The sequence below is a fragment of the Cervus canadensis genome, chromosome 11 (genome assembly GCF_019320065.1).
Source record: "Cervus canadensis isolate Bull #8, Minnesota chromosome 11, ASM1932006v1, whole genome shotgun sequence".
Taxonomy (NCBI): domain Eukaryota; kingdom Metazoa; phylum Chordata; class Mammalia; order Artiodactyla; family Cervidae; genus Cervus; species Cervus canadensis.
Genome location: NC_057396.1, coordinates 41440515 through 41459144, shown reverse-complemented (window position 1 = coordinate 41459144; position 18630 = coordinate 41440515). Strand labels below are relative to the sequence as shown.

General features: G+C 44.6%; 1 protein-coding gene across 15 annotated transcripts in view; it reads left to right on the top strand.

Moving 5' to 3' along the window:
* The window catches only part of PPFIBP2 (PPFIA binding protein 2), a 166207-nt gene that overhangs the window by 74675 nt on the left and 72902 nt on the right, over positions 1-18630 (top strand). For all 15 annotated transcript variants that reach the window (XR_006272024.1, XM_043481821.1, XM_043481824.1 and 12 more), the window contains one exon: positions 16058-16150. Coding sequence is in view for 13 of the 15 variants with exons in the window: in XM_043481821.1 (XP_043337756.1) it covers positions 16058-16150 (93 nt within the window). In the remaining 2 variants the exon portion in view is untranslated. The remainder of the gene's footprint in view (positions 1-16057; positions 16151-18630) is intronic.

The following is an 18630-nucleotide window of genomic DNA, read 5'->3' as shown; positions in this document are numbered from 1 at the left end:
CTTGGAAGTGGCATGAGATACGTTGAGGGATCTAATTTGTATTTTAAGAAAATTACTCTAGCTATGATGTGGTGTATGGTAAGCTGTGCTGCGAAAAGTGAGGCAAATGAACCAAATTAGCTCAAGGGTTTGTTGGGATCAACTAGTACAAACCCCTCATTTAAAAAAGCCCAAGAGGCTAAGAACCTCATAGCTATTAGTGGTGCAGCCTGATCTTCAACCCTGTTCTCTGTCTCTCAGTCCAGTTCTCTACCCTCATTTCTTCGACCAAGTATGTAGAAAATTATGGGTTTAGAACCCAGCAGGAATCCTGTTTGTGCTCAGCCCCTGTCCAGCTTAGGAATGGGGTCATTGTAGCCACCAAAGAGTGTGCTGAGGTGACCAGACGTTTTGGCAAAGATTCACATCATTGTCTTAAGAACTGTAAAAACCTCATTGAAGAGGTTTTGGAGGAGATAAGAGGTGCCCTTCCCATCACTTCGTCTTTATTGTCCTGTATCCAACTGAAGTTCTTTAACCAGGAGTTCTTCCAGCTATGATGTGCTTGGGATCACGCCATGTCCCAGCTGCTAGGATAGATGTTGTACCTTGTGCAGAAGTTCTGTCTGCAGAGAAATGAATCCTGCATGTGAAGCAATGTAAGAAGGCCCTTTCTGTCCTGAGGCCCAGGTTGGCAGCTCTGGCTCCCATGGAAGGAAGGGAAGCGCTAGGTGAGGAGACTTCAGGCCCTCCCCCATAGGTGACTCATAGCAAAACATATTTTTCTTCTAGTTTTAAGGAGCATTAAAAAAAAAAAAAAAACCACACAAAATATTAGATATGTCATAGGCAGTATAATTGATATCTTTCCTATTTTCTACCTGAAACACTACTGTCAGATTCTTCTTTTTAAAATCCCCTTTAAAAAAAAAACAACAAAAAACAAATTCCCCTCTATCCTGTGACCCCGATTATAAGCCTAGGACTTGCCCTTAGTCTGAATGAGAAAGCTCAGTTTTCTGCCTGGTAGGCTTTAAGACACTTTTTTAACCCGGCCTCAACTTACCTTTCACTTTCACCTTTTATATCTGCTCTCACGAGCTCCCAAGTGCACTCCCTGCCTTCTCTGTCCTTTGCTGACCTCATCCCTGTTCTGCACCTGGTGGACTCCAGTCTCTAGTACTTTCCATTTGCCTGGCTCACCCACCCCTTCTCACGTGCTTTCTTAAGTCTCAGTGGCTTAGAGAGCAGGTTTCTCTTAGCCCAGGTTTTGTTTTCTTTTCCCATTTGGCTGCTCTGGGTCTTCATTGCTTTTTTGTTGTTGTTGTTGCGTGGGCTTTCTCTAGTTGCAGTGAGTAGGGGCTACTCTTCTTGTGGTTCTCGGGCTTCTCATTGTGGTGGCTTCTCTCGTGGAGCACAGGCTCTAGGCATGCAGGCATCAGTAGTTGTGGCACGTGGAATCTTCCCAGACCAGGGATTGAACCTGCATCCCCTGCATTGGCCGGTGGATTTTCTATTCACTGTGCCATCAGGGAAGTCCTTAGCCCAGGTTTTTGAAGGTGGAAACACGCTCTCTCTTTCATGTTCCCATGCAGAGGGGGTGGTTGCAGCAGAATAGGTACCTGGATGAGGTGTGACCTGGTAGGAGCTTAGGAACACTTGCTCTTGTACCAGTCCAAGAGGGTAATGCCTCAGAGCAAGACAGTCTTTCAATTTGGAAGCTATAAGGGAGATGTTTACGGCCAAGAATGCACTGAGATAGAGGAAAGCATTTGTGAGAAAAGAGACATTGTCTTGTGGCCTTTAGGGGATGGGATACTGCATATTGTTTTAGTTAAGAACATGCAGTTTGCAGTAAAGCCTAGGTTGGGCTCTTGGCTTTGCTGTGTGATTTTAGGCAGATTACCTCAAATCTTGGATTTCTCCATCTATAAAATAAGGAAGATAAAAGTGCCTGCCACATACAGGTTTTATGAGGATCAAGTAAGATAATGCATGTCAAAAGCTTTAGCAGAGTACCATGCACAAGGGAACATTCAATAAAAGTTAACTGCTACTGGCCATAACCGGGAAGGGAGATCTTGAGCAGATGGGATGTTTGCTTCTCTCCTCGGAGTGCATCTTAGGCCATCATCCCTTCCACTTAGGGCCCCTTTCCATATTGTAGGTCAAAGTCTCAAACCAAAGCCCTATGGGATACAGCTGGGACCTGGCCCACTGTGAGTAGCCGGAGGCCCTGGTGGCTACTGCTCTGGCCAGCTTGGCTATGGCTACTGAGAGAAGGCTGACCAGGGCTGGGCCTCCAGCTCCTTCCCCAACAGGCAGAGCCCTGTGATAAGGTAATCTGCCACGAGCATCCAGAGGGCCTCCGCTGTTCAGCTGTCTGGTTCCTGAGTGACTCGCAAACAGTTCACACCTGCCCTGCTTTGAGATCAGTGGCTCTAACCCACATAGTCCTGAAAGAGCCTCTTAAAATAGCTACAGGCAGGGCCTGTGGGGTTCACCCACTGCCCCCTGAGCAGGAGCTTTTTCCCAGGAACGGAAACCCCAGCACTTGTCAGCATCTTCACACTGCTGCTGGCTTCTAGAAATCTGTTGAAACTGAATTCCAAACTAAAGTCACAACCCTGTCCACCACCGCCCCCCCTCCCAAAAAAAAGAGTCAAAAATGGAGTCACCATGACTCCTCCATGCAATTGGCTTGGGTTCTGTAGTAGAATGTGGAATGAGGTCAGACCGTTAATGTAAGACTTTTTTCTGTGTCATCTGGTGCTCAAATGGTTGATCCAGTAGCCTGGCCACTTGGGCCAGAAGAGCTGGGAAGACATCCTGGCTCCAGACGTTGACTTGTCTTGCTCTCAAGTCAGACTGCAGTGAAGTTGAAGTAGCGGCTTCTGTGACAGCTGCTCCTACTGGCTAAGAGCACAGATCCCTGCGTCCAACTCCTTGGATTCATATCTCAGCTCTGTGTGACCTTGGACAATTGATTAATCTCCCTAACATTCAGCTCTCTTGTTTGTAAAATATGGATAAGTAGTTCAATGTCTGTAAAGTGCTTAGAAAATGCTTCATAGGTATTACGATGATGATCACCTTGGCCACCACTGACAGCTTCTGGTTATTCCAGAGTCATGTGCCCAGCCTTGATTCTGGACAGAGAGATATTTTCAGACCAGAAGGAGGGTGACAGTGGGTGTGGCTACCCAAAGGTTCTCCTGTGCTTGCTTAGTCCTTCAGTCGGTCCAACTCTTTGTGACCCCATGGACTATAGCCCTCCAGGTTCCTCTGTCCATGGGGATTCTCCAGGCAAGACTACTGGAGTGGATTGCCATGCCTTCCTCCAGGGAAAGGCATGTCCCCTGTTCTAGCTGTCCCCAGTTTCCCAAGGGTACATCCCATTTTTAGCCAATGCACCCAGCGTACCCACCCATTATATTCCCCAATATAATTTAGGAGCTCAAATTCTGCCATCTCTGACCACCAGCGCCTGTGACTCCTGTGTACCAGCCGTTTGAAGAGGCCCTCATGCCTCTTCCCAGCTGGGTGTAAAGTGGCATCATACCAGCGTCATTTGCTGAGTAGCTTGCAGGTTCTCCAGAGCAGTGCAGCCACTGGCAGTTCTGTGAGCTGGCAACAGCACGTGGTGGCTGGGTGGGGGGTGTCACTTGGCTCCTTCCTGCATTCTCCGTCCACCTCACCCCTGTATCAGCTCTTTCATACTTTCCCATCAGTCCCCTACCTTGACCCCCTCTCACTTGATGTCACCACCTACTAAGAAATTAGCCACATAGATGAGTGTCTCATCTTCCTTCCCCTTCACCACAAAATGTAAGTGTTCACAACCATTATTTATTAGCTTCCTCTGATTTCACAGATCAAGAGTCCCCTCTCTCTGCCAAGGCTATCCCAGTATCCTGTCCTCCTGACCCAAAGCTGTTCCACATCCTCTTATTCTCTGATTGTTTCTTCTGTTTATTTACTCTACCCTGCCTACTTGTCCCTTGTCCTTGGCAGAAAATGCCTCTGTAATTCTTAGAGAAAAACAAAACTCTCTGACTATGTTCTTCTCTCTCTGCTGCCTTATAGGACTTACGTTCCTTTCATCATCGGGAATCTTGAAATCGAAAGCAGGCTAAAAACTCACCATCTGCACTCCTTCCTGGTTACTTACCCCCAAACCCACCTCACACTGGCTTTGTCCCTAAGAAAGCTTTCAAAGTCCTTCTGTAATGTTCTTATCACCTCTAGTTCCCAAGCAACATTTCTCATTCATTTTCCCCAGAATTCATTCCCATTTGGGCATCTTGTAGGGCTAACAAAATTCTTTTGACCAAAGGATCAGCCCCTTACTTTGGCCTTTACCTACTCCCATATTTTCCACCTATGGATCTTTCATGCCTGTTTGATTCTTGGATTGTCTGAACCTTCTATCTGAAGGGCCAAGAAACATCAGGCAGTTTACTTCTAATGATTCCAAGTGAATCATTAAAAGTCACAGTGCCCCTGCTATCCCCAACCCTGACACCTGATGCTGCCCGTCTCTGACAGGTGTTTTTAATAATCATGAATTAGGTTTAGAGTTGGCAAGATGAGGAAAGAGCGCTACCCAAAGAGGCTCCTGTTTTTATTCTGCTTCTGGTTTTAATATAACCCCTTTGCAAGACACCAGCACACTTATAAATACCACTTCTACAGTCAAGTGCTGTAGGTTCCTTATGCATCCAGCCATGTGATCAAGAGAATTAGCAGAGACTAAGCTCATGCAAGGCTGCTATTTTGGAACAAGATCTTGGTTAATCAAATGCATTCCTCTCTCTTCTGATTCTACTTTCCAGGATGATCAGTTACAAGCCTTCATGCACATCACACCAGCTCCTTGATTGGAAAGCTTACAGATAGTCTTCAAGACATCCTTTGTTTTCTGTGTTAGTTCTGGGAGACCAGAGTAGCTGAAGGGTGGCGATTGGCATGGTTTCATGAATAGCCTAGCTGTATCAGGAAGACTCTCTCCAAAGGTGCTGTTCTCTCTTCTCCTGGGGGAATTCCTTCATTGTTTTCAAGACAGTCTTTCAAGTGAGGACTCCACTATAAAGTCTCTTCACTCCCTTGAAGGTATCATCATTTCGTCCATCCCCTGTGCCCCTGCTGCTGGCTTATCACATCTAACTGTACAACTACAGAGCTTTTTCAAGGCAGGGACTGCCTAGCACAGAGCGTGGCACCTCATAAGTGTTCAGGAATATTTGAGTCACTGAATAGATAAATGAATGAAACATGATTGCATAAACATTGGTTGACCCCGTATTTAATTTGCTGTTTGTGAATTTTGCTTTGCTCTTCCCTAATGGTGAAATATTTGATAGTGACGACCCCACCAGCAACCCTCAGTAACCTCTTACAAAATTGCAACCAAGGGCATAAGGAGGTCAAAGTCAGGATAAGATCTCTTGTTGGACTCCTGGTAGCTAAGGATTTGATTGTGCTCTGTTCACACTGCATTTCAAAGAAGCTCTGTGCCAAAGATAGTGGATTGGCTTAGCTGTTCCTTATCTAGAAAAAGTGGTTTTATAATAACTCCCAGAAGGCCCTTAAACTCCTTAACCAAAATATTGAGGAGAGGTTTTCCTTTTTACAAGCACCTGCCTGCACTCATTCCATTTGGCTTCCTTGCCTGTTACACCTGAACCATGTAATAGGAATTGTAGCTTTTATCTAGTTTTTATTTTTAAATTTTTTGGTTCCCCCCTTTTTAATGTGTAATTTTATTACTTTTTAATTTATTTTTCGCTGCACTGGGTCTTCGTTGCTGCACACATGGGCTCTCTCTAGTTGAGGTGAGTGAGAGCTACTCTCCAGTTGAGGTATGTGGGCTTCTCATTGCGGTGGCTTCTCTTGTTGCAGAGCACAGGCTCTTGGGTGCCCAGACCAAGGATTGAACCAATGTCCCATGTGTTGCAAGGCAGATTATTATCCACTGGACAAGGGAAGCCCCCTCACCCTTATTTTTTAAGGTCTACACTTTCCAAGTTTCTAAAAAGCTTGATATGTGAGTGGTGGTCCTAAGCTTGAAGTATAGCCTTAGTGACTTTGACATCTCCCTGGGCCTGGCAGCCATGGCTCCCTTGAGATGGTTTTCTGGATTTGATATGATCCCCTTGACTAGGCAGCCTGGAAACATGACTGGAGCTGTCTCACTGGCGAGCTGACTGCTTTAGGCTTTTCCCACACTCCATGCCTGCATACCAAATGATACCCCCATGCGACCTCTCCTCCACCCCACCTGACTCTTCTGGAACCAGCTCTTTCCTCATATTCAGTGAGGAGCCATGCTGACAGGAGGTCCCCTAGGACATGCCCCCAAAGGAATGCTGCAGAACTGCCCTCACTCAACACCCCTGAGAATGTACCAGAGCACAGGAGGAAGGCACACCCTCCCGGCAGAGGCCAGCCAGCCTGTGAAAGAGTCAGACTCCTGGGGATTCCTCATGGCCTGCATCTGTGGCACTCTCCCCCTCCAGAACTCTGCAGAGACCTAATATGGCCATCCCTTGGCCAAGCTACTCAGTACAATGGAGGGACCAGGCCAAGAGTGAGCAAGCATTGGGGAATCTGACTGGCCACTAGAGTCAGAGGGTGATGACTCTGAGGAAGCTGCCAGGGGCTTGGCTGGGGGTTCAGCTGGAAAACTCATGTTTAACTAATTGACCTGAGTTTCAGATTGGAACAGAAAAAAAATTTAGGTCTTTATGATCGGTCATTATTAGCTATTGAAATTCTCTTTGTGGTGATCGTAAGCATGTATGTAGCACCGAGGACTTACGGTAGTAGGATGCTCATAGAAAAGAAAGACTGTGGCCATGTAGATATGACTCTGAACGTGGGCACGTTTTCAGGGACAATGGAAAGAACAGGTTCTCAGCTGTTGGCACAGGTTCTCAGCTGTTGGCACCACAGGCGTGATTCCAGAGCTCTTAGCTAACAGTGGGTTCTATGTTGTTCCTTAGGCACTTTGTTTCTTTCCAGCCCCAAAGCATTTGGGTTATTGTTCCCTTGGGTTGTTTGTTCAGATCTTTAGATACTTCATAGGTGTCTATGGGAAATGTTGCCCTTTTTTTATTCTCTTGCACAAAAAGAATGAGTTAATTAAAGTCATCAGTGCAAGGGATGAGCTGTGTCTAACTACGTTTTGGTCTTTTAGCTTAAACAAAGCCATTTAAATGAGTTCCATGTTTCCACGATCATTCAAAAACTGTTTATATTACACAGAGGAAGCATTAGAGCATCTTGCTCAAAAGAGCACTGCACATTTATTCCCACACGTCTTTGTGTTTAATGACCTAACTGACCCTCTCTGTCCCTCTGTGAGGTATGACTTCCTCTATTTAAGCTTGAGATGAGGTGACCTACCTGAGCTTGGGCATGGTTAGTGCAGCCCCGCCTCCTGATTATTCCCAGCTGCCATTCTGCACAGGAGGTCCTGCCTTTTGGAGGAGGAGGCTGTCGGAATTCTGTACATGAATAGGGAAGCCCCGTCCCAACAATCTCCCCAGGGACTCCCCTGCCTTGAAGTCCAGATGAGCAAAGGGTGGGAGCAGGGAAGCTGTAGCTCAGACCTGGCATTTGTACAGCTATGTAGGGCAGGTTATTCTTTCAACATAACTTCTTAAACATGTTGTTAGGTATTGTGTGTTCTTTTTTTTTTTGGCTGTGCTGGGTCTTTGTGGTGGTGCGTGGGCTTTTCTAGTTGTGACACATGGGTTCTGCAGTATTCAGGCTTAATAGTCGCTCCACAGCACGTGGGATCTTAGTTTCCCGACCAGGGATCGAACCCATGTCCCCTGCATTGGAAGGCTGATTCTTAGCCACTGGGCCACCAAGAAAGTCCCTGTTTTTGTGTTCTTACTGCCCTTCATTTATTCATTTCCCATCCACCCTATGTCTTTTAGCCCTACTTTAGATTCCTGTTCATTTTTGTTGTGTTTAACCTATTTTTCTTTGTTTTATCTCTCCTCCACACACATCTAGTTGATGCCCATGGGCCTAATGCATCTTGTATTATTCCCTTCTTAACCTTCTTGCTCTACTGGAGAGGTAGGAATGGAGGCAAACAGGTAGTGGACGTAAAGTCACCTGTCTCACACATGAAGGAGAGTGGGTGCCTCTTTCCTCCCCATGCATCCCACACAGACACGCCCTGTGCCACAGAGCAGATCCCTGTTAGCCCTTGATGATAATCCTGGTTTTAGCTATAGTTGGCTCCGAACTGACAATTCTTCCTTAACAATTGCCAGTTCAAGCAATTCAGGAAACAGTAGGCAGGATCCCTTTGTAACTCAGTACTGTATCCAAGTAGCAGGAATGCTTTCTAGTGAGTGTGTTTCCACAGGAGTAAATTTCACTTACTGGACTGGTCACCATCTGAGACAAATGCTTTAGCCAGGACTTTGGTTGCCTGTAACTGAAACTTGGTTTGAGCCACTACAGGCCAACAGGGGACCAACAGGAAGCGCAGGGTTATATCATTGTCTTTGGACAGCAAGAACCAGGGTGAGAATGCCACCAATCTCTTTCTTGGCTTTCATTTGTGTTTCCATGAATGCTGGCTTCCTAGCTGACTCCTGTCACAAACCAACTTCCTCCACTGGCAACCTCAGAAGGCATGGCCACTGACAACCTCAGAACCTTCTAGCACAACTGCTACCATTTTCTGTTCCTCAGTTTAAAAATTCAGAGGAAGGATTCAACCATCCAAGCTTCGCATCAGAGGCTGGGAGGGGTGAGAAAATCTCCAAGAAGATGGTAACCCTCACTTGTGCCAAATAGTTACAGCAAAGGTAATGATCCCAGCCTGTTGCTTTCTCTCAGCAAGAAAGCAAGAGGGAAACTGAGGGTTTTGTTTTTGTTTTGTACAACTAATGATGCAGGTTTGGGGGGGCATCTTAAATATCCTCTGATAACTCACCCCTAATAAAAATGAAATACCCCCAAGATATGGAAAACCCGTTATTTCTCAAGTCTGCTAACATCCAGCTCTTGGTGTGTGAGGAACTTAACTAAGGGTAAACCCCTTATTCACTGACCCATGGAAGAGGTAGGAGGCAGGACTCAGATTAAGCTTTGTGTAGCCCCAAATGCCCTTTCTATAGAGACTCTGTTCATGCTGGAATCTTGGTGGTCAGTCCTATGTGTCCTGGGCCCATACAGTCCTCTCTCCACCCTCCCACTTCTCTCCTAATGACTGAGGCTGATTAGCTAGCATGCTCAACTCCATGACCCCCAACCATAGATCACCCTGCATGCCTGCTCCCTCATTGTGAAGTCTGTCTCTTCATTCAGAGATGGCTTAGAACATAACCCCACTATAGGCTGTAGACTGCTGGAGCTGTACATTAGGCCTGCCCAGTCCCAGCATCAATAGTATGTTGGGTCTTCTAGAAAGAGAGCCACAGCCTGTGGAGTCAAGACGCTGTATTGTCACTGTTCCCGAGGACTCATCAATGTCACTCTCAAGGCCTGGGAAATACTTTTATTTTTTAAATTGAAGTATAGTTGATTTTATAATGTGTTTCTGTTATACAGCAAAGTGATTCAGTTATATAGATACAGATATTCTTTTTCAGGTTCTTTTATAGGTTATTACAAGATTTTGAACATAGTTCCCTGTGCTATACAGTAGGATCTTGCTGTTTATCGGTTTTATGTACACTCGTGTGTGTATGTTAATCCCCAGTTCCTAATTTATCCCCTCCCTGCCCCCTTCCCCTTTGGTGACCATAAGTTTGCTTCTATGTTTGTGAGTCGGTTTGTTGTTGTTCAGTCACTGTCATGTCCAACTCTTTTCAACCCCATGAACTGCAGCCATGCCAGGCTTCCCTGTCCTTCATTGCCTCCCAGAGCTTGCTCAAACTCATGTACTTTGAGTCGGTGATGCCATCCAACCATCTCATCCTCTGTCACCCCCTTCTCCTCCTGCCCTCAATCTTTCCCAGCATCAGGGTCTTTTCCAGTGAGTTGGCTCTTCACATCAGGTGGCCAGAGTGAGTCTGTTTATGCTTTATAAATAAGTTCGTTTGTATATTTTAGATCCATAAGTAAGTGATATTACATGCTATTTGTCTTTGACTTGCTTAACTTAACATGATAATCTCTATGTCCATCCATGTTGCTGCAAATGGCATTATTTCAATCTTTTTATGGCTGAGTAAGACTCCATTATAAGAATATGTCACATCTTCCTATCTGTTCATCTGTTGATGGACATTTAGGTCATCTCTATGTCCTGGCTAGGTGTACATATATCTTTTTGAATTAAAGTTTTCTCCAGATAAATGCCCAGCAGTGGGATTTCTGGATCATGTGGTAACTCCATTTTTAATATTTTAAGGAACCTCCATACTGTTTTTCATAGTGGCTGCAGCAGTTTACACTCCTATCAGCAGTATAGGCAGATTTCTTTTTCTCCACACCCTCTCCAGCATTTATTATTTGTAGACTTTTTGGTGATGCTCATTCTGACCAGTGTAAGGTGGTACCTCATTGTTTTTTCTTTTTAAATTTTATTTATTTAATTAAGTCTATGCTGGGTCTTTGTTGCTGTGCCCAGGTTTTCTGTAGTTATGGTGAGCAAGGGCTATCTCTAGTTACTCTCTAGTGTATGGACTTCTCATTGCAGCAATTTCACTTGTGGAGGGCATGGGGACTCAGTAGTTGTGGCACACGAGTTTAGTTGCCCCATGGTATGTGGGATCTTCCCAGACCAGGAATGGAATCCATGTCCCCTGCATTGGCAGGAAGATTCTTAACCACTGAAGCAGTAGGGAAGTCCTCATCATAATTTTGATTTGCATTTCTCTGTTAGTGATGTCGATCATCTGGGGAAGACCTGGATGTGGTATTTCTGAGTTGTGTTTTATATTTCCCTTGAAGAGATATGGGTTTTACAGGATGGATTCCTTTATCCAAGACTTTGCCCAGCTTCTTGATAGCAAAGCTTTGATAGAAGCAAAGGTGGCTTGGCTTCAATAGTCTTGGCTAAAGTTTCTGTGTTATTGACAATATACACACAAGAACACCCGGTGCTGATTCATTTCTGTGATATAAGAGAGGGTATATACTTCACTGTCATCCCTCAGTAAGAGATGCAAGAGCACGTGGCAGTGGCAATCTGTAGTTGCCTCTTCACTTCCATAGTGTACACAGATCCCTTGCCTTCACGATATCTCTTGGTCCCACAAAATATTATATCAGGTAACTAACATGAATTGTAGTTTTAAGAATAGCTCTGATCATAGAAAGTTTGGATGAGAAGATTCAGTTTTCCCCTCTGTCACATTTGTAGAAATAACCATCAAAAGAGAAGAGGAGAAAATTTGATCAAATATATGTGTATTACACCTTAGTACATCAGAATTTCATTGTATAGATCCAGCCTAGGGACTAACAATGAGTTGAAAAATGACCTCTTTTTAAAAATATATATATATTCATCAGTGGGATGAGCATCCTTAATAGAGTAGAACTGTACAGAACTCTCTTTAGATCACTTGCTGTCCCAGGTGGGGAGGAATACAAACTTAGCATTTTCTATTAGATTCCTTCAGAATGGAGTGTGACTTTCTCCTTCTCAGTGAAATGTTGACATGGTTCTCTCTTTCTGACTTCATGCATGGAGAGCTGGGCAAACACTCCACCACTGATTTACCTAATAGAGAATGTGGACCAGACTTTTCAGAGACTCCCAAACCTTGGAATCACTCAGGGATCAGTTGATGATCTCAGTATTGATCCAAACCTTCTACCGCAATGCCACTGTTAGAATTAAGGAAGCAGGTGTACCCTCTGACAAAGCAAGCTCTTCTTAAAGTGGGGCAAAGCAGAGTTGTGTTCCAACTCTGTCTTTTTGTTTTTCAATAATTTTCATAACCATCTGGCTTTTTAATGCCCTGATGATACTGACATTTTATAATCCAAGAATGATGCCAACAAGTGACTGAACTTATTGCTCAATTATTGGAAGACAATGCATTTTATTCACTAAAGCTCAAATCCACACCTTTGGCTAATGAATGTTGGCATTCAACAAGGTGATTCTAAAATAATCTTCTTGGCCCTGTTTTCTGATGCTTTCCAGGTTCTTCAAGTAGAAGTGGTATTTTATCCTGGTCTGTGCCCGGTTAAGGCTTGTGTGCAGTTTTCCTGAGAGCTGTCAACCTTGTGTAGAAGAGAAAACACAGGACTCTGAACTTCACCAAAAGCAAAGGATGATAATACAGCAGACTTTTGTCTGGGACATTGTCTCACTGCTGTTTAATACATTTAAAAAACTTGCTGGAGAAGAGCAGTGACTTTTGCACACTCTTTGAGAGGAAGATGCTCTGTTCCTCTAGAATGGTGACTTGGGTTGAGGGAGGGACCTTTCTGCCACGAGCAGCAGTTGCACGTGCAGACTGCCGGCAGAGGACATGCCCCTCAAGTCTGCTGTGTGTGCGCTCAGTCGCTTCAGTCGAGTCCAACTCTAAGACCCTATGGGCTCCTCTGACCATGGGATTCTCCAGGCAAGAATAGTGGAGTGGGTTGCCATTTCCTCTTTCAGGAGATCTTCCTGACCCAGGGATTGAACTGGTGGTTCTTAGGTCTCCTGCATTGGCAGGTGGGTTCTTTACCACTGTGCCACCTGGGAAGCCACTCAAGTCTGTAGGGGAGGAAAAAAGTTCCTAGAACTACTCTTCTAGTTTCTCAAACACTGCTTCTAGCCTTTGAAATATATTTTAATTACTCGAGTAAATATATTTTTGTAAAAAGCTCAAATATTGTGGTTAAAGTAAAAACCAATCTTGACCAAACCTCCCAGTCCCAGCTATTCATAGCCCAGAAATTGTCCCAGAAGAGAGCACTGTTAAGGGTTGTTCTGTAACCTTCCAGACACTTGATTTGTTTTCATACATTTATCAATACTTATGGAACTGGACAGTAATTTTTCTTTATTATTTATTTTATTTGGCTGCTCCTGGTCGTAGTTGCAGCAGGTGGGTTCTAATTCCCTGCCCAGAGATCGAACCTGGGCCCCCTGCATTGGAAGCGCAGAGTTTCAGCCACTGGACCACCAGGGAAGTCCCTGGATAGTATTTTTTCAGTATCACACTGTATGATTCTTTTAATCTTGCTGCTTTCACTATGCAGTATGTCTTTTATTTGTAGGATGGTTCGTAAATACTTGCCTCATATGTTAAGATGCTACAAGTTGTACATGATATTGGTGAACCATAGTTTTTTTTTTAAAATCCTTTCCTCTATTAATGAATATTTAGGTTCATAGAGCATTTTTAAATATTATACTTTAAGTGAACTTTCTTATCCCAATGTATGAAACAAAATTTATACCGATCTGCTCCTCTATTAAGCTATAACAGAGAGCTTACTAATTTAATATATAGTAACTTAGACAATATATGAAAACAACACATGTATATACAAAAGTTTGAATTATAAACAAAAGTATTTGTTAATATTATGAAGCATAATTGGAGAAGGAAATGGCAACCCACTCCAGTATTCTTGCCTGGAGAATCCCATGGACAAAGGAGTCTGGCGGGCAACCATGGGGTTGCAGAGTCCGATACGACTGAGCGACTCACACACACACACACACACACACACACACAACTTAGACAAATAATCCATTTGTGCCTTGTCCATACACTTTGTGCTGCAGTTTCTTTCAGTGTAAAATTAGAATAAAAATAGCACCCTTTTAGCAGAGTTGTGGGAAGGATTAAATGAATTAGTATATGTAAAGTGGTCTCAACGGTGCCTGGCACATGGTGATCTCTGCCTTACTGCCTGCTTTGTGTCTAGAGCACAGTGCTTGGACCACGTTGTATTAGTCTCCATGGAATTGCTTCGATCTCTGGCCCATGAATTGACTAACCTTTGACCTGTTTGAGAGCATTGTACAAGAGCAGTGAGTTCTGCTGGCTCTGTTTACTGTGAGGCTATCACCATGAATGTTGTTTATCCCACTACACAGAGTCTCTCTATGAAAAGAAGGGAAGTTTCTCCCTTCCTTAGGAAGAGTTGTGCTTCTCCTAGAGTCACCTGGAATTTATCATATGAATCTGTGCATCTTTTAACTCAGTTGTGCTTCCCTTTTTCCATTGACTGCTAGAATGGATTCATATCTTTTTTTTAAAATCTACTTCTATGATTCTATGACATGCAGTTTGTGTATTAACTGAACTTACGATGTCAACTTCTTTTTTTTTTTTTGTCAACTAGCTGCTTCTCTGGGTGATTGTGTGGGTAGATCTTTTACTGCATGAACCCACCACTCCATCTGACAGAGGCCCGGGTGGTAAGGTAGTTTATTGGAGTCTTGTGGAAGGAGCCTTCCCTTCACCTCCTGTGGGGCAAGTGGCAGCTGCCAGTGCTGGGTGGCCCTGTGCACGTGCTGACTTTGGCACTGGGTTTGGGCATGCACAGCTTCACTTGGATGCCTGGGTCCTTTCCTTTTTCTCTCTCCTCTCAAAATCACCATCATGTGAGTTCTTGGACAGAGAAGCAATTGACCTGCTGTTAAAAAACTATTTTCCTCTCTCGTTAGGTTCTGAGAAAAGGTTGGTTATAATTATATCTTTGGATACTAGTCAGTGTTTGCCTTTGTGATGACTGGAATATTGATTAATGGAATAATAATAAACTGCTCTCAACACAGAGAAGCCTTTGGTGATTGTCAAGGCCCTTTGTTTATGATATGAAAGAGCGTCCATAACAATGAACAAGACGAAGACTGGAGAGGGGCTGGAGGAAGAGGCAGGGGAATGGCAGGGGTGTCCTGTCTGTCTGGCCTGTGTCTGGCACAGCCGCCCTGGGAAATGGCCCCTGGGCTCACCCTCCCACTGCACCTTCAACAAACAGCTGGTACTTCTCTCAAAAGTGACACCCCAAGGCTTGAATAAAGAATTCTTGGTCCCTGTTTCTTTTTTAGAGCCAGGCCTGGCTCCGCCACCTGCCCTCACCTAGGCAGTGCACTGGGGAAGGGGCAGGACAAGGGAAGGAAGGTGATGTCTTTTCTTAATGAAAAAGGATTGGACAGCCCATTCTGATGATTGGAATGTGGTTCTGATTTGGGCCTTAAACTCACTGTGGAGGGAAGGGTGTGTGGGAGATGCTGGTCCTGTTCAGTTCCATTAGCAGCTACCTCCCTCCTCCCTGCCTACTACCAGGGCAGACACACCCAGAAAGTGACTGCAGCTCCTGTCTCTAGCTCAAGATATTTTATAAGATTTGCCTCTCCTCTGCTGTGTCAAACCTTCCTCACCTCTGATTTCCATGGTTTCTGGCTTCCTTGTATTTCCTGTGTTTTCCTTCTGCTTGGCCCCGGAGATCCTCTGGCAGTCATTTGGGTTCTTCTCAAGCTGTTTCATCTTGGCTTACTCCTCTCAGCTCTAGCACTGCAGCAACTCCATGTCCACCTTGACTGTCACAGCCCTTATTGAGGGGTGAGATTGTCCACTCCCGGAAGGGAACATGTGAGTAGATGAAGAGCCTTGCAGTTGACATCCCTCATCCTTCATGCTCTCTGCAATGTTCAGGATGGGCCTCCACGCAGTAAAGTGTGCCTCGGCTTTGGAGAACCTTGGCAGGAGAGTCAGGAGACGATGTCTGTGCCGGGGTTGTTCCCACAGGGTTCCTTGGTGGATGGTATCAGCTCCCTGGTCTCCTCAAAGAGGTGGACCCTTATTGCTGTTGGTGCAGCTGGCAGGCTGTGCCTCCAACCAAACCAGACCCAACACGCCCAGTCACGTCAAGCACCGCCGGGTCTGGAGTTCCATGAGAGCCTTTCTAGCCAAAGGTGAGGTCATCCAGGGGGTGGTTTTGCCAACTTTCATGGCACACCTATCACTGGCATCTGGTCTGGTCCTCCTTGAAGTGGTTTCGACATCTTGTGGCTTCCTGTTGAGGTGGGTTGTTTGCATAGATAATCAGTGAAACTGTCCTCACCAGTTGCATACTTCATCTGGAACTTGGTAAGATGTTTTGCCAGTTTTTTAAGTGTGTGTTTTTTCCCTTTTCCCTTTAGTCCCAGGTAAATCACCACAGTGCTGCCGGTAATGAAACATACCAGGAACGCTTAGCACGTCTAGAAGGAGATAAGGAGTCCCTCATATTACAGGTGAGTCCTTTCTGGTGGGAATCACTTTGTTCTGTTACCTCCAACTCTGTAGCTGCTTTAAGTGGGAGGGAAGTACTAAGGGTTTTTTCTGCGGGGTTTCTCCTGTTCCCAGAGTGTATGTTTCTCAAAAGACTTTTTCTGAAACAAAGCAGAAAGTAACTGGGGACATAGTTGGCTTTGGGAGGCTGTGAATGGATTCATTTATTTATCACAGACTATGAGAGTACTTCCCTCTATGCACTGGAAGCTCTGTGACCAGGCTGATTAAATGGGGCCCTGTCCTCCAGGAATCTTGCAAAGGAGATAAGATGTGTCCTCATGTCACTAGGAAAACAAAGCTTCTTTAAAAGCCCCAGGATGGATGCTCACAGGATCAGCCTCAGTTCTTCTGGAGTTGGATCCAAACTGATCACTTTGAGGCCAAATCCCTTGGAGCTGTTAACATGGGTTAATAAGCCTTTGGTGATGCTCTTACTTTGAAGAAAAGTGAAAGTGAAATTTGCTCAGTCAGGCCCAACTCTTTGCGACCCTATGGACTATAGTCCATGGAATTCTCCAGGCCAGAATACTGGAGTGGGTAGCCTTTCCCTTCTCCAGGGGATCTTCCCAACCCAAGGATAGAACCCAGGTTTCCCGCATTGCAAGTGGATTCTTTACTTTGAAGAAAGGAACTCCAAAACTTTTCAGAAGCAAAGAGTCAAAGATAGTTTTGGGTCTGAAAACTTGCTTCGCATTCTGAAAAGCTGCGTGCTGTTTACGCATCAGTCACTGTGACTGATGATTTGGAGAATATTAAGACTAATATCTTAATCCCAGCTCCTAAAAAAGAACTTCAAGGGTGGTGGTTAAGACTGATAGTGGAACAGAAGGGAGGAGGCAGGTGTAGGATTCTGGGCCCCTCCCTAGACTAGGGGCCTTAGCTTACAGCACTAAAGTTAGCACTAGTGTTTAGAGGCTACAGTATGTTTGACTTTTCCCCTTCTATTTTACCTTATTTCTTTATTCATTTCACTTTATTTTATGAATAGAAGTATTGATAGAATATATGATTATTTTAGAAACTTTGGGACGTCAAAAAGAATTTAACACGTTGCCCCTTTCTTCCAATCTTTTTACTTCTCCTGTCCTGCCCCTATTTTAAAAAATTAAGCTCAGGCCAAATATACAACTACACAATTTTGCATCCTAGGATTGTTTTTCTTTACTTCATTGATTTATTTATTAAAAAATGTTTGCATGCCCACAGCTCAGTAGACACTGGTTTTAGGTGCTGGGGAGGTAGCTGTGAAGAGTATAGACAAAGTCCTTGTTCTCAAGCTTCCATGCATGTGTGTGTGTGTATGTACAATAAACATCATAAAATGTTTCTGGCGATGATAAATACTATGGAAGAAAATAAAGCAGGATAAGGACTGTGTAGTCAGGGAAGACCTCCCTGATAGGAGGAGACCTAAGGAACTGGGGAGGGAGCCCCATGGAGACTGGGAGAAGCACATTCCAGGCAGAGGAGGTGGTCCATCCAGCGCACACTCTGAGGTGGGAGTGATCTTGGTGTGTGGGAAGAACAGGAAGGGCCTGTGTGGCTGGAGCTGGTGACCATGAAGAAGCCTGGGAACTGCCTTCAGAGAGGTAGCAGGGGCCAGATTATATAGAGCAGTAGAGTGCAGATGTTTTGAGGGGTGTGTAATTTTAACCTCCATCCCAATGACATGACTAATGAATGTGTCCAATTTAGAATTTTGCTACAAACAGTATGAAATTGCAAGCTATTGAAGCAGGAACCTTCCTGGCTGAATTAAGACATTCCTATTTAGAGGACCTAGAGAAGGAAATGGTAGTCCAATTCAGTATTCTTGCCTGGGAAATCCCATGACCAGAAGGAGCCTGGCAGGCTACAGTTCATGGGGTTACAAAAGAGTCAGACATGACTTAGCAACTAAACAACCACAGCAATTTAGGGGACTACAGTTTAATACAGAAGTACTCTCTTTGATAGTTTTAAAATCCCAAATTCTTGAATAATCCTTATTAAAATAATCCTAGCATAGTCGGGAAGCTGCTTACAAGAAAAGTCAGAAGTGGATCGTTGCTGTTGTTCAGTCCCTAAGTCGTGTCCAACTCTTTGTGACCCCACGGACTGTAGGGCGTCAGGTTCCTTCTGGCCATTGTAGTGGTTTCTATTCCTCCAGGAGCTTGTAGACAGGCTGTCAGAGTTGCTCTTACGTGCTCACAACTGTCTCTAGAGGCTCCATGGCATATGGACATGACCCCCAGCATGGGAGAGCCTTGCTTAATTCACAACGCAGCTCAGCCAGACCCAACTCATTGGAGCCCTTGCTCCAGAATATTCTCCTGGGTTTACCTGCAGAAGAACAAGGGGAATCAGACAGGGCAAAATTTGTTGCTTCCAGAATTAAAAGCAAATAAAACCAAAATCTTTTATTAATATATCTTCATTAGAATGTAACTTCTGAATGCAA